Here is a 14965-nt window from a genome sequence, read left to right as displayed (position 1 = left end):
TATCTGATGTATTTATACTTTAAGAAAATAACATAAATATCTCACAATATCAAACAAGCACTGCATACCCTTTGAATATCGTGATCCTTTACAACAAAAGGGACACTTGAAAATGCAGGTATGCTGCTAACACCTGCGCGAATTATTTTATAGAATGATAAAAGTTTACATTACCACGGTAAGTATTACTTGATGCATTCTGTTGTTCCATGTTTTCTGCCTTCTAAGGAATGATCAGCAACATACTGATCTTGTATAATGGCTCACTCTTTTCTCTCAGCCTTCACCTTTGCAGCCTCCCTGTTCAAGGGTATTCAAGTAACACATTTCCGGAATTGATATAAAAGAAACAAAGGCAAAAATTCCCAGACAGTTACCTTACGGGACTGCAGTAAATATCAGCTACTTAAAGAGATGTAATCTGGGGGATCACATAAATGATTTCATATATCAGAAGGCTGCCTGTGTGATGATGTCAACGTTCACTACATTAGAAATCTGGTATAAATAATACAGAAAAAAAAAAGTCAAGGTAATTTTTTTTAATAAAGAAAATTAGTACACTTAGATTTTATTTCTGCAAACATTTGTATGAAAATGCAGTCATCCTGTGATGCATCTAATAATTCCAAAGTCAAATAATTATTTTTAATTCACAATGAAAATATGAAAATATAATATAAACATATCAAAACATTTGGCGACAAAGTTTGTATAATACAAAGAATGCCTAAATACTGTGTTTTGGGATTACAGGCTCACTTTTAATATCTTGTATGTTCCTTTGAATAGTTAATATTTTCTGAAGAGAAAGTGGAGTAAGAAAAATATATTTCAGAATGCACAGCAGGTTCTCTTCTTACTTTGACTTAAAGCCACAACATCTAAGTCATATAATACACAGGATTTCTGTAAAACAAACAAAAGCAAACACTTAATTAAGATAACTAGAACACAACAGCTGAAAGGTTTGAATTTTCACATATTTTAATATATAAAAGATTTGGTGGGGTCACTAGATATATTTTTCCTTTGAATATTTAATTAAAAGATCACAACTTTTCTAATAAATTAGATAGAGACCGATGCCCATGCAAGTCCCAGCTTGGTATATTTACATTCTTTACCTGCCTCAAACATCTCTCCTAACTCTCAAGGTGACAGATAATAGAAAGTGTCTTTTGAGCAGACACTACAAACTATATGAACTGATCCTGTAAATCTTTACTCACACAAATTGTTCTAGATGTACCAGTTCTGTTGACTACACCAGTTTTCACTAATTTGCAGTTAAGCACACTGATCTTTGAAGTATTGAGCATGAGGTGCAAAAATCCAGTTGAAAGGAACAGGGAAATACAGGACATCAGTACCCATGAAGAAAAGTCACAGGCTATTAATTGTTATAAAGAGCATTAACTTGCTTTGTCAAATTCACTAAAATGCTCTATTTTCCTGCCTCTATTTAATAAACCAGGAATACCCCCAAATGGAAATAACTCAGATAACTCAGTCTTTATCAAGATAAACTATCAAAATAGCACTTCACCCTTGTAGAACATTTATGTACTGATTGCAAAAGTAGATCAAAAAAAATAATAAATCAGCAAGACCAGGACTCTTCCTTTCAGCAATAAACTCAACTAGATAATTATGCTGACCAGAGAAACAATCCAACTCCATTGTGCAATACAGCACCAGTACATGTTGCAATCTTGTACTCTTAAAACTATGATTGCTGAACCCTGAACTCAGGCACAAAGACACAGAGAATATTGTCACACACCTAGGAAAACCAAAAAGTCCTAACTTCTCTACTTGCCATTCTCCTGCCTGCCTCTTGGCAGGTTTACCAAGTACGTAATGATACACACAGAAGAAAGTGCAACCACTGGATTCACCACATTCCTCTCTGAACCCAAACCCAAAAGCCATACACAACCATTTCTAACAATGAAGAGAAGCTTCCAGAGAGGACAGCTACCTAAGCTGGAAATAATGAAAATCAAAGCACAGCAGAAAAAAAGGCACCACATAGTACGATGCTGATCATGACTCAGAGCTGAGAACTTAACACCTACAATGTCACAGCGTAGCTGAACATTGACTAGACCCAGAAAGGTTCACCTGAAATTACTCAGCTGAATCAAAACAAGGGGAAAACAAAAGGTTCCCCCATGTTATGATAAGCCTTATGAGTCTTTGGCCAAGAATACTTAACAGTATCTAAAATTCTGGAGAAGATGCATGTAATTTCTTTCCTTTTACCTTCTGTAGCCATAGTTCCAGCTCTTCCAGTGTGCTGGCTGCTCTATGCCAGGGCCATCCCCACAAAGAGAATGGCTGAATCCACTCCTCCCTGGGGCTGCAGGGTCCCAGGGAGGCTTCCACAGTGCATGCTGCTGTGGGAGAAGCTGAAACACCTGGGAAGGGATCAGAAGTGACGGATAGAAGCAGGAGCAGAGGGCTGGAAAGGCATCATAGTGTCTAAAACTCAGAATGGATGCTGAAGCTGTCATCAATAAAATTATTAACACTTATTGTTCTGACTCTAGGGTACTGGAAGACTGTGACTGACTGATTTTAGGAATTACTTGTCATTAGTCAGATATAAATCATGTATGAAGAAATACAGCATGTGCACTTTTTTTTTTGTTGGAGTGACAAGTACCAACAGACAATTTTTTTTATTACCCTTGAGAGTTCGCACAAATTCCAACATGCAGCTTCATAACTTCTGATTTTTTTTAATTTTTTACACAGTTGTGTAAGGTGCTTCAGTGCAGGCATTAGCCATTATGATCTGTGCTAGGTGGAGACAGTATTTGATAGTCTTCAAGCACAGATATTAAATGTAAAGTATGAAGATCTTTTTAAAAGAGGGAGCAAGGCAGAATCAAAAGTGCACAACCATAACCTTGTCATCTCAAGGAACAAGATACCAGTCTGGTTTAGAAATAAGATTCCAGGGGGTGGGGGTTGGGGTAGGGAGAGCTTTGGGAGATTACAGTACAATAAGAAATTTGAATTCACTCTACTGAGACCAAGAAATAACACCGAGCATTGAATATTGTGGACATAAACTAAGTAGGTTTTGTTTCACCCCTGCTTCTTCAGAAAAGTTCAGTTTAAGTAAGTAAGAATTTTAGAAAAATCCCTGTTTAAACCATTTCAGAATTCAAGTGTCACTCACTCAACTTAGAAGAAACAGGTAATTTGAAAGTGTTACAGGCCATATCTAATTTCATGCTTTCAGTGAAAGGGAAGAAACTTGCATGTTCCTTAAACACTGAAGATGCTTATTTTACTACTTAATTTTACCACTTTGGGTGGTAAGCTGCTCACGTGTCCTTAGCAAGGACCCTCAGTACTATAAGTCAGGGGTCCTCAAACTACGGCCCGCGGGCTGGATACGGCCCCCCAGGGTCCTCAATCTGGCCCCCGGTATTTACAGAACCCCCCGCCGGGGGCTGGGGGGGAAACCAAGCAGCCGCAGATGACTGCCTGCCACTGCATCTGCGCACCGGCCCCCTGGTTAAAAAGTGTGAGGACCCCTGCTATAAGTGATTAAGAATGGTGAAACATATTTGACAATGAAATAATTCATAAAAGCTGTAAAATCATTATCTGATAGTAGTTCAGCAACAAACTAGCTAGGACAGAAAGACTAGAACCACTTCTCCACAAATAAAGAAGAGGTAATAGTTTGTTTTAAAAGCATTTTAAAAGTTGAAGACTTTAAGGATCGCTTCAGTTTGGTAAGACTATCCCATACCAGATCTTCATCAAGCAAGTAAGGGCCTGGGATTTATTTAAGCAAATGCGCTATATACACATGTAAAAAGTGCATAACTCATAACCTGAAGAGATACTGCAAGTTCTACATAAATTGCTGAAGCAACTACCGGGCAATCCCATGTAGTGCTCAACTTCAGCCAAGCCTTCCACCAAGAGGTGGGGCACCCTCCCCTCCCAAAATTACAGCATCGAGGTATGTAAATCTCTCCCACCTGTGAGAACACGGCAGGCAGCATTCCTTCTTCAGGGCCCCACGAGCAACACTAACACTGCCAGCTCACATTTCAGCTCACCCTGTTCTAACTCACTCCCTGACAAACCAGCCAACAAACAGCTGAAGGTGAGAAAAACCAAACTGGTACCAAGAAGCTTGAGCTTCCACTTCGGCATCTTGGCTGAAGGGGGGGGGTTGAAAATACCACCACAGACGCCACTCTACCCTGCAGTGATTTTAGTAAGATGTTGAAACTTCCTGCTATCAAATACTAGTTTTTCCTGTTAAATAGCACAGCAAACATGTCCCACCTAACAGGCAGGCATCTGATCTGTTCAAGCCAGTTTTAAGCTTCCTGCTATCTCCCCTCCTGGCTGTCTCTCCTCCCCAGCTTTAAGCAGAGTTTGTATCACTGGCATGCAATAAATAGCTAACTTCCAGACACAGGAATTGTGATGAGATGGCCGAGATCCCAAAGGTTTTAATCAAGCTAAGCTGGCATACAAAGAGAAATATCATTAAAAAAAAATATAAGAAACTCTTTGAAATGCTTCTAACGGAGTAAATTTATAAATCTTAATTAATATTAGCTGCCCATTCTTTGCTGAAAAACTGCTGCTCAGATCAGCAGTGCCACACCAACTCGGATTCACCTACTCTAGCACCAGTTCTTGGTATTTTGATAGTGGTTTATTGTGGAGGTGTGGCCCACTATGGATCTGGAAGAAGGACAGGACTTTACTCAGTCCATTTCAGTATCCCCAAAGTCAGACCTAGAGTGCTTGCTGGAAAACTAACAGTTTTAGAGAATCAAGCAGAAGGGACTGTAACTGAAGTTACTATTATTCATAACTTCTTTAAATATCGAGCATTTTTAGTCTCTCTAATGACAAAATGATCATACTTAATCACCACAATAATTTTGTTTCTATTCAACAGTGATAGCTGAGAAAGAATGGCAAAGCGTGGCAGAGAACCTCATGCAGTCAGGTTCCTGTGACTTCTATGCCTGAACTGCCAGTACAGAGAGCTCAGTTATTAAGATCAGTCCTGCCATTTTCTTGACATGTATCTTCCCTGTGTCCTGTAATTCAAATTACCTGTTCAAAATGCAAGACAGTCCTCTCGCAACAGGAATGGGCAGGCCAGGGCACAAGCAGTATCAAGCAAGAGCTAGGGATGTATTAGCAGGAAAAGTGATCACTGGGGGAACAGGGACAGGAGCAGGAAAGGGTATGTGGGGTTGAAAATAGCAGGATCTAACTGCTGCAGACCATCTTCCTCAAGAAATGGGGATGAAGTCCTTGCCCCAGATCCTGCCATCCCACAATGTCTGAAACATCTAACCCACTGGCAAAGTGTGGGTCTCTATCTCCCTCTTCTGTTAGCACCACTGTAGACTGTAACAATGTTGTACTGCAATTAGTTATTTCACAAACCTGAGAAGACAGCTGAGCTGTTACTCTTAAGGCTTTTCAACCTTACAGATTGTCTGTGTGAGGATTAATACAGTTGCACCTCAAAAACCCTATTTAAGAGAGCAATCCATCTTCAAAGTTAAGATCTTGCGGAAGCAAAAAAATGCTGTCAAGTCAGTCAAGCATGTAACATTCCTCTGGTCTCCTGGAGTTTAATTTATTTAACTTTAATCATATAAAACAATATGGGCTGAGATGGAGTCCTCTGTCATCGGTAAAGGCACCTCCAGAACACAGTATTATCTGAAAAAGATGCATTTCTTTCCGTTGAATAGAGGTGATTCCAGACAACCACACCAGACCAGCCATGTAAATTTTTGCTGGCTAAGGTTGTACACCAAGATGAATCTCATCTCCTATACTCAGACACTGTGATTAAGTTTTGATTTACATGACCTAATTATATGCTACTGTTTCCAGAAGAATATCTGGCTCATTCAATGTCCAGAACAGACTTTTTTTTTTTAATTAAACAAGATAATGTAACAAAATTATGCCCTACATTGCACCAAGTGAGTTGGTACCGTTTATCCTCTTCGCTTTAATCTCTGTACTTTGGTTCCCATGTGTGCAATGCTGAATACACTGCCTGATGTTGCTAAGGTTATGAAGATAAAAATCTAAACCAGATCTAAAATACAGCATTACGAGCATTATGAAAAACCTCACAAAGAAATTAGTATTCTGTGGTCAGTAAAAGATAAATAAAGGGCAAATAAAGCCTGGGGCTCCATGCATGACTGAGGATAATATAGAAACACTAAATGTGCATTGTGGGAGACACAGGGATCTTTTGGACAAACTTAACAATTCCATGAACCTTGGCAATAATGAAATCCGATTTCCTGTAGATTAGGGTCTTGCAGTGAATCTTTCCCTCCACCCAGCACCTTATATTCAGAGAACCCCTTGGGAGCTTAATTATCTTTTAGTTTGACCTGTCAAATTTGTTTAAAATCATCTAGCAAGTTCCAAAGGCACTTCAGGAGCAAAGAAACGGGGGACGCAGAGTAATCTCAAAAATCTTGTTGCCATAGAAAAGGAAGGTATAGAGATGAATGAAGGACAGAATTCAACTCAAATGACTTCCAGCTGTTAAGCAGTAAATGTTACTCACAACAGCACAGTCTTAAATGGATTTTGACTGTTCTCTGCTCAGCATATATATGTTTATTTAATATTATATCAAAATAACCTCAGTAGTCAATCACTCTTTGGGGGCAGGCAGAACCTAAGTTCAGCTAGTGTTACAGCAGCCTTCAGAAAAGGGCAAAAACTTCCGTTTTTTTTCTTTTTTGATACAGTTTCCCTCCTCCTGCTCCTAGTTTAGAAAAATACCAACCACCACACCCATAAAGATAGAAATACAAAGGCTTGCAGTATTTTTTTAAAAAGCTACTTGAGAAGAGTACTGCTTATCAGCTATGAAACCAAACAACACAAAAGTGCACACACTAACTGCATTCTGGATAGTATTTTGGGGGGTTTGGTTGTTTTTTGAGGACTGACTGACAAGTACAAGTAGTTCACTGGCAACCAGAAACATTGTTAAGGAACAGCTGCCATCTATTAATGAACAGGTTTAGGCATATCTGACACTTCTAAGAATTGTGAATAAATAAAATCTTGTTGTTATGTCTAAGCAAACCTCTGGAATAAGCTGTGTCAATAACATTAATTTCTACTGCAGCCTTTCGAATACAATCAAGTCAGTTATTGTTAAGTGATTAGTTTGAAAATTCTGAGTTCTCAAAACCATGGTGACTCCTTAGCTGTTACCAATGTAAGCTGTCAAATAACATCTGATCGTTTTAATGAGACTACCCATGTAAACTAGAGCTGTACAACTGAGACACAGCATAGAATGCCTGATATGAAATATCTGAAAGGTCAAGCAGCACTTTAGTTATCTGAATCACTGGGACACAGAATTCTTCTCTCTCCCTTGAGCCCACTACAAGTAACAGCACAAAGAAGAGATAGGAAAATGCAGCACAAAATGATAACAATACAAACTTGCCTTTTTTTTTTTTTAATGTCCAGCGCATGTTAATGTGTTTTTTCCTCCAATACTCCACTGGACCACAACTTGTTTCAAGAGCATCGAGAAGCTCGTTACTGCTGTATGAGCTCTGTAACTCCAGACACTGATCTTCTCCAGCTACAGAAGTGTTTTCAGTTAATAAAGAAATGCCTGTAGTAGATGGTAAACTAGAATGTATATAAAAAATCCTAGATTTCCTCAGATTAATACAGCCTACTGCGATGCATCTGAAAACAGCCTGCTGCCTGCCAGCCTGCCCTGCCTATCTATCTTACTTCTGAACGACCTCCACATACTTCCCAAAAGCATGGCCAAAACAGACTTTTCTAGGTCGTTCCTTAAAATGAGTTTCCTCTGTGGGACTGGTAAAGCAATGACATGCTTCCACTGAAGCATCTCATCAGTCTGGGACAGGTGGTCCTATTGCAGAAGTAAGGAAGGCCCAATATCCTGCATCCTCAGCCATAGCTGTCTTGGGCCAAAACACTGCACAAAGCTGTATCTCCTTTTTACAATCAGCAGGTACATATTTTACCACTACAGAATGGATGTACGACTGAAGTGATCTCAAACTGGCGTCTATCATGTCATTTTTCAGAGCTACTAGTCACACTTCCCACTGCATTTTCCCTTCTCCAAAATTTCATCAGTTAGAGGAAGTTAAAATTCAAGTACTACATTCAGATTTCACAGTTTTGTGAACAAGCAAATTATTTTGTCGAACCTGAAAACCATGATGAAACTGTAAAGGTGGATTTATTTTTTTTACTGTGAACTCTTTCTTATCAAGCCAGTGGCAAAACCAATTGGGCTAAAGGAGTCCTTGTTTAAATCAACAAATGCATTTCACTAAAAATGGCAAATTACACACCAAAGTAATGGTATGTGATGCCCCATGAGGAACTGCAAACATTTCTAGATAAGGTGAAATGTTGCTAGAGACAAACTTGATGAATGCTTATGGAAATATTTTCCACACACACATACAGTCACACAGAGCATACAACTGTATTCTCAAGCAGTTCTAATTAAAACCATGCAGCGGTATCACATTTTCAACATGGTCTGAATTTGTTTGCATGTCCACACTACAAAACCCATGAACTTTCATGAAGATGAGTAGGAATACTACAGTTCCCCTTAAAGTAAAATAAGTGCAGGCAATCTTAATGTGAGAAATACCCAAACAGCATTTCTGCATGCTGCAGAGAATTCTCTCGGATCTTAACCAAATGCACTGTGCAGAAATGCTTGCTTCACATGTATATGTCTTTGTATCAGTTACGATCACAGCTACTGTTTTGTAGTTTTCATGCTTCATACTAACACATATATTCTCTATTTACAGTAGACAATGTCTCTTTCATTTACAAGAAAATCAGAGTTACCTTATTTGAGACTTTTTGCCAACTATTCAAGGACCTGCCACTCTCCCCCTGTTCTAAATGCTATTTGACTGTTGAGTTGCTGAGCTTCATTTTCATGCTAAAGGAATCATAAGAGTTTATTTTTCATCTTTTTTTTCCCTCCCCCAAAATAACCAACTACAGCTTGTGTTATTGTAGAATATGACAGGACCTTGATGTAGAACCAGTCCAACCCTGAGCTATTATTCTGACCATTCCCTATGGCTACTTAATCTAAACACTGCAACATGTGACTCCGTCAGTAATTTTGCTCATTTATCTTTATTATAACTTCAAGAGTATTCGGAATGGAAGGTTAGTTTTGTATAACTAATATTGGTGATGAATGGCAATGATAATGCATTGCATGAAGAACATCCATTAATGTCTAAAATAATATTCTACTGTCTAAAAATAAATTGCGATGCAAAACATTTTTAGAGCTAATGAACAATAATTCAGTCCTACAAAAGTATTGCAACTGTGAAGAGTAAGGACCTTTAAGCCAACACACTTGAGGTACTTAGAGATGCTGATCTGGCAGCTACAGTATTGATTCTACCCCTAATTAACTCAAATCTTTAGGTCCTAATAACTTCAAAAGTACTAGCGTAAATCATCCAAACAAACAGCTATGAACTTTGAATAAAACATTTGATAGCTGAACATAAAAGGTCCGCTCCACTCGTACCTTCACAGTGTGCATACTCTGCAGAAACCTACAGGGAAAAGGGACCTTCCTGGCACAGAAGTGGAACTATAGAGCTGTGACTTCTCCCTTGAAGAAAAGCATGGGAAGGAAAGCCACAAATGCGGTTTTCCTGAATTTTCACCTTCTCTCTGAACGGTATTTTACCTGCTCCTTTCTTCTGCTGTTCTCCCAAAATTCTTCTCCCCCACATTTCTTCTCTGTATGTCTACAGCTACAGGATCCCCCCCAAAATATTAACCCCATAATGCAAAAACATCATTGGATGTGCTTTGCTAAAAAACTTCTGTATTTACAATTTTGTTTACCCAATCTGTCAAGAAAAATGTCCCATTTTCTTTCTACTCAGAAAAGCAGCCTACCTTTTCCAGTATTTCATTAGTCAAGACTGAGAATGCATCCTCAATGTTCACATTATCTTTAGCACTGGTTTCAAAAAAGGGTATTCCATGCTCCCAAGCAAGCTGAAAAAAAAAGCATAGAAAACGGGATGAACTTCAGGGAAAGAAATGCTTCCTAATACTAATGGTAGGAGATATGGAGGTGTTCTCACAGCTTCTAACATGCTACATAAGCACCGATTAAGTAAATGTCAGCTCAGTAAAGTGCTCTATTTTCATCCTCATTAATAAATTTCAGGTAACTCTTAAAAAACATTCACCTTAAACCTTTGCATTTTGAAAACAGCTTTTTTAACCTATCTTTACTTGTAAATAAGAATAAACTCTAATGAGTCTGTTCCCATATTTTGATTTATTTGGAAAATGAACTGTCTCCTAGGCAATTATTTAGAGGAAACTAATGGAGTGCCTGTAGAAAAGTATAGAAAAAAAATTTGACAAGAACACTGGTAAAAGAGGCGTGATGAAATATAAAAAACCAGATCATCCTTTTGACCAGAGAGAGTGAAGCACAGAGATAAAAGGCAAGCAAAGAACAGATATGTATGCAAAAATGTATGATGGTAATAGAAAAGAGAAAATACTTCGAAGAAAAGGGCAGTCTTTACATTGGTTGATTTTATTTAATTTACTCGTGCTCTCTCATCTCCAATGTATTTCTCTTACAGATACATTGGTATGAGAGGAAAAAAACCCAACGTATTCAAAGCTTTTTAAGGTCCTGATCATTTTCTAAAGTATAGAGTGGAATACATGGAAAAAAAGAAAAACAGTTGCATCATTGCCTCCCAAGGGACGGGGCCAAGGTGGGAATAACATCTCCCAGAAAAACATAGTGGTAAAGTATTTACTCCCTCTGCAATGGATCCCTTCTCGGACACATCTGGAGAAGGCAATCCCAGGCAATGGTTTATTTGGAAGGCTCTCCATCAGGATAAAAAGCCTATATTGGTAATTATGTTTGCTTTCAATGAGTTCTAGAAGTAACAAATCAATGCTTTACAAAAATTCCAAAATCAGGCATGAAGGTGCAAGCACTGGACTTCCAAGTTTTAGTCAAAATATAATAAAAGATTATATTAAAGGTAGAAAAAAAGTAAGCAAAATGGTTTCTTTTCCAAAATGCTGTAAGAAAATGTAATTTTGAATATAAAGATGAGATTTGGACTCTTTTTTAAGACAGACTGCTTCATAAGGAATTTTAAAACTCCAGCTGACTGCTACGAACTGTTTTTGGTACTGCAGCAACTTGTTACAGAAAGTTAAGATCATCTGACTATTAGCAGATGTCAATGCAAAACAATGATGCATAATGATTCACAAAGAAAAATACAAACCATAAAAAATACTGGGCTAATAAAGTGGAGAAGACTAGTTTGCAGCTTTTAAAGTACACAGAATCTACTATTAAACATTCCTTTTTTCTTTCTTGTGTCATGTACCAGATTCCTAGATGCTACTTATGTACAAACTCTGATGAATACAAATCATTTTAATCATGGAATCACAGATATCATTTGGAAAAATAAACCCACTTGAAATGGGACTACTACCCATATGCTATGGGGGCAGCCATGGCTTTGCCTACCTAAGTCTTGAAATCCACTACCGATGGAGAATCTCCTAACTTTTATAGGACCCCTTCCACGGCTACATCACCCTTCTAGTGCAGCTGGTTCTCCTTATTTCCAGCCTGAACCTCCCAAGCAGGACTGCCCCTGGGTTTATTGCCTGTCTCTATTTCTGTCACTCCTCTAACCACACTTCAATTGCTGTGGACCAGTAACTGCTCCTTAGCCACCTCTTTACCCAGCTCCCTCAGTTCTCCTCGTGGATTACAGGTACCAGACCCCAATCATCTTTGTAGCTAGCTGTCTGCTGGACCCTCTGCAGTTTCTCAACACTCTTCTTCAAATGGGGGAGCCAAAGCTGGACATAATATTCCAAGTGGCCTTGCCAGCATTAAATAGGGGGGGGGCTAATAATCTCACCAGATCTCACCAGCATCCATTATCGTCCCAATGCAGCCCAGCATGCTTTTAAGCGATGAGAGAACACCATTGCCTTATATTCAAGCTGGTGTTCACTGTAACCCACCAAATGCTCTGCAGCAGGGCACTGACTCATGCCTGGGATTATTCGATTCCAGGTGTAAATCTCTGCACTTCTTAATGCATTTCATGATGTTTCTATTGGCTCAGTTCTCAAGTTTATCAAGGTCCCACAGAACTGGTTTTCTCCTATTTGGTGTGCCAGTCACACCCTTCAACCTCACATCACATGCAAATCTCCTTGTATCGTCAGCCAGATCACTGATGTATGTTGAATGTGAGCCCCTCTAGACACCCAATGTACTCTGCCCATAATTACCAACTAGACACACAGCCTTCAACTGCTGTCCGTTGCCTCTGGTAGTGCAGCTGATTTTCAGTCCACCTAATGGTCCACCTGTCCAGGCCACACTTCCCAGCTTCCAAGTGAGGATGCCATGGGAGGGTGACAAAAGCCTTATTAAATTCAAGATATGTCATAACCACTGCTATTCCCTTGTTCGCACAGTCATTTCCTGGCATCAATAGAAGGCAACCAGGGTGGTAAGGCACAATTTGTCATCCGCTGACCATTCCAGATCATCTTTGTGTCCTTTACTTCCTTGGAAAAGGATTTTATGACAATACGCTCCATGATCCTTCCACTGACTAAAGAAAGGCTGACTGAACCTGTCCCCTGACAGTTCCCTGAACCCTCTTCCTTGCCTTTTTTAAAGATAGGTCTCATGCTGGCATCTTTCTTGTCAACAGGGACCTCTCCCAACCACCATGATTTTTCAGAGTTCACTGACAGTGGCCCCACTCACCCTGACCAGCTCTTTCAGCACAAGTGGGTGAACTTCATCGTGTCTGTGGATGCATCCAACTTTCCTAAGCAGTTCCTAATCCAGTGCTTCCCCACTGCTGACTGACCTGCTCCTTCCTGAACCGTAACAGTACATGCAGAGGTCTGGGAGCAAGCTCCATCTGTGAAGACCAATGCAAAATAAAAATAAAATAAAATAAAAAGAACTTGAGTACTTCAGCCTCCTCTCTGTATCATGTTACTATATTGCCTACTACACCTATCAATGCACCCCCATATTCTCTGTGTGTGCACAATATTGGTCAGAGAAGATTAATGCATGTATTATTTGAATTCACCTTGCATACTGCTAAGTACTGTGGCAAGCAAGTCCTCTAAAGAAATGGAAAAGAACCCCAACAGTTCAGTGTTAAAGCAGTTGGAAGTATGAAGACAGCTTTGGCTACTCCCTCTTCTAAAGAAACTGGAAAGGCACATTCAAAGAACTACTTTTTGTTGCCTTTGGGAGCATCTCTTGAATAGATGCATAAATAAAATACCTAAATACATTTACAAACCTATGGGAATTATGCTGCTGGGAAATGTTATTTTATGTTATCCTTGACAACAGTTTAGAGATCTTGAGTGAAATAAGCTCTTACAATAACAAAATAAGTAATGCCAGTATCTCTTCCAAGGTAAAATGTAATTACAATTGTTCATTTCTTTTAACTTAAAATATACCGCTTCCTAGCAAAGTGCTGCTATGATTTTTTAGTGCTGAATCAGAAAGATGTGTCTGAAATACTCCTAGAACTGTGAAGAATGTTTTTGGTTTTTTTTTTTTCATTTGTATTGTACCTGTAAAATCAGCTTTGAAGTCAGGCACATGAAGACAAGCAAAAGCAAAAAAAAAACCAAACCAGAAAGAGTATTTTACTTGGCTTTTTCTGTTATAAAGATCTGAAAGGAGAAAAATGGCCACATTCTACCAAGTCATATAACCTTCAATATTTTTATTCATTTTTTGGAGAAAAAGGTAATGTTGGGGGGGGAGGTGGGGCGGGGAGGATGGAGGAGACCAAGAAGGTTGAGTTCAAACGTTTGTCAAAACGAATAAAAAGCTATTAATACAAGAAAATACTTCAGTGTGTTGAAATAAAACTTTCAATTTTTGAGTGGTCAAAATTATACAATTACAAAAGAAAAAAAAACATTTCTCAGCATTAAATTAGTCTATGAAGTGGCATGATGGCCATTCAGTTATGACAGGTTGTTACAGAAATGCCAACATAGATGGTAAGATTCCCAAGGAATCTAGCGTTCTTCCCTGTAAGACTCTGAACAGAACAATACTTACAGCTCATACTCATAGGGTAATACAAAATATTTAAGTATGAATTATTATGTGGTAGAGTTAGTATCAAACTATTTTCCCCTCTTAATAAGGGCATTTTCTTCTTTGGAGCGAGAGGACAAAAAGTCTCTCTCTCTGCTAATGGAATCTTTCTCCATCTGGTTCAGTCAGACTTTAGCATTTGTAAATCACACTAAAGGAAGAAATAGTATAACTGAAGAGTTGCCTTGCCTCAAAAAACGAGACAAATCTAGAAAGGAGACCTATTGGTGAGGAGGTAATGATTTGTTTCTGAAAAAACCACTACATTAAGAGAAACTGATTGTATGGTTAAGTACACAGGAGTCAGAAAATGTCACGGTTAATACCATACGCAAAACCCTGCTACTGCCCTCTTGTGCACATGCATCCAGTGACTAGATTTCTGACTGCATTCTTTGAGAGTATACATGTATTCTTCAGCAACCTTACTGCTTGTGTCTCGCATACAAACAATGAACTTTCAAAAGTTCCTATTTGTAATGCTCTTGAAAAGGTGATGCTATTTTTCAAACTTTCCCTAATGTGTGATATATACTTGACAAGAAATTATCAGTGTTTGTTACTTCAAACACAGTATGTCCTGCCTGACTTACCATGCCTGAAAGCATGCCAGAAGGGCTCATTCCAAGTTCCAGACAACAGATGCATACAGTCTGCAGTTGCAAAATTTACTGGTATATA

The 14965-nt window shown here is 38.8% G+C and overlaps 1 protein-coding gene across 2 annotated transcripts in view; it reads right to left on the bottom strand.

Annotated features, from left to right (window-relative positions):
• Positions 1-527: 527 nt before the first annotated feature.
• LOC106112738 (ras-related protein Rab-10-like) overlaps positions 528-14965 on the bottom strand; it is a 31237-nt gene continuing 16799 nt past the window's right edge. The window contains exons 5-7 of one of the 2 annotated variants that reach the window (XM_055799970.1): positions 10012-10113; positions 8923-9019; positions 528-909 (exon numbers count right to left, since the gene is read on the bottom strand). In XM_055799970.1, the coding sequence (XP_055655945.1) occupies positions 8945-9019; positions 10012-10113 (177 nt within the window). In that variant the 3' untranslated portion in view covers positions 528-909; positions 8923-8944. The remainder of the gene's footprint in view (positions 910-8922; positions 9020-10011; positions 10114-14965) is intronic. The other variant, XM_055799969.1, reaches the window with a different exon arrangement.

The sequence above is a fragment of the Falco peregrinus genome, chromosome 3 (genome assembly GCF_023634155.1).
Source record: "Falco peregrinus isolate bFalPer1 chromosome 3, bFalPer1.pri, whole genome shotgun sequence".
Classification (NCBI taxonomy): domain Eukaryota; kingdom Metazoa; phylum Chordata; class Aves; order Falconiformes; family Falconidae; genus Falco; species Falco peregrinus.
The sequence above is the reverse complement of the archived record's forward strand: the minus strand, read 5'-3'. Positions and strand labels throughout refer to the sequence as shown.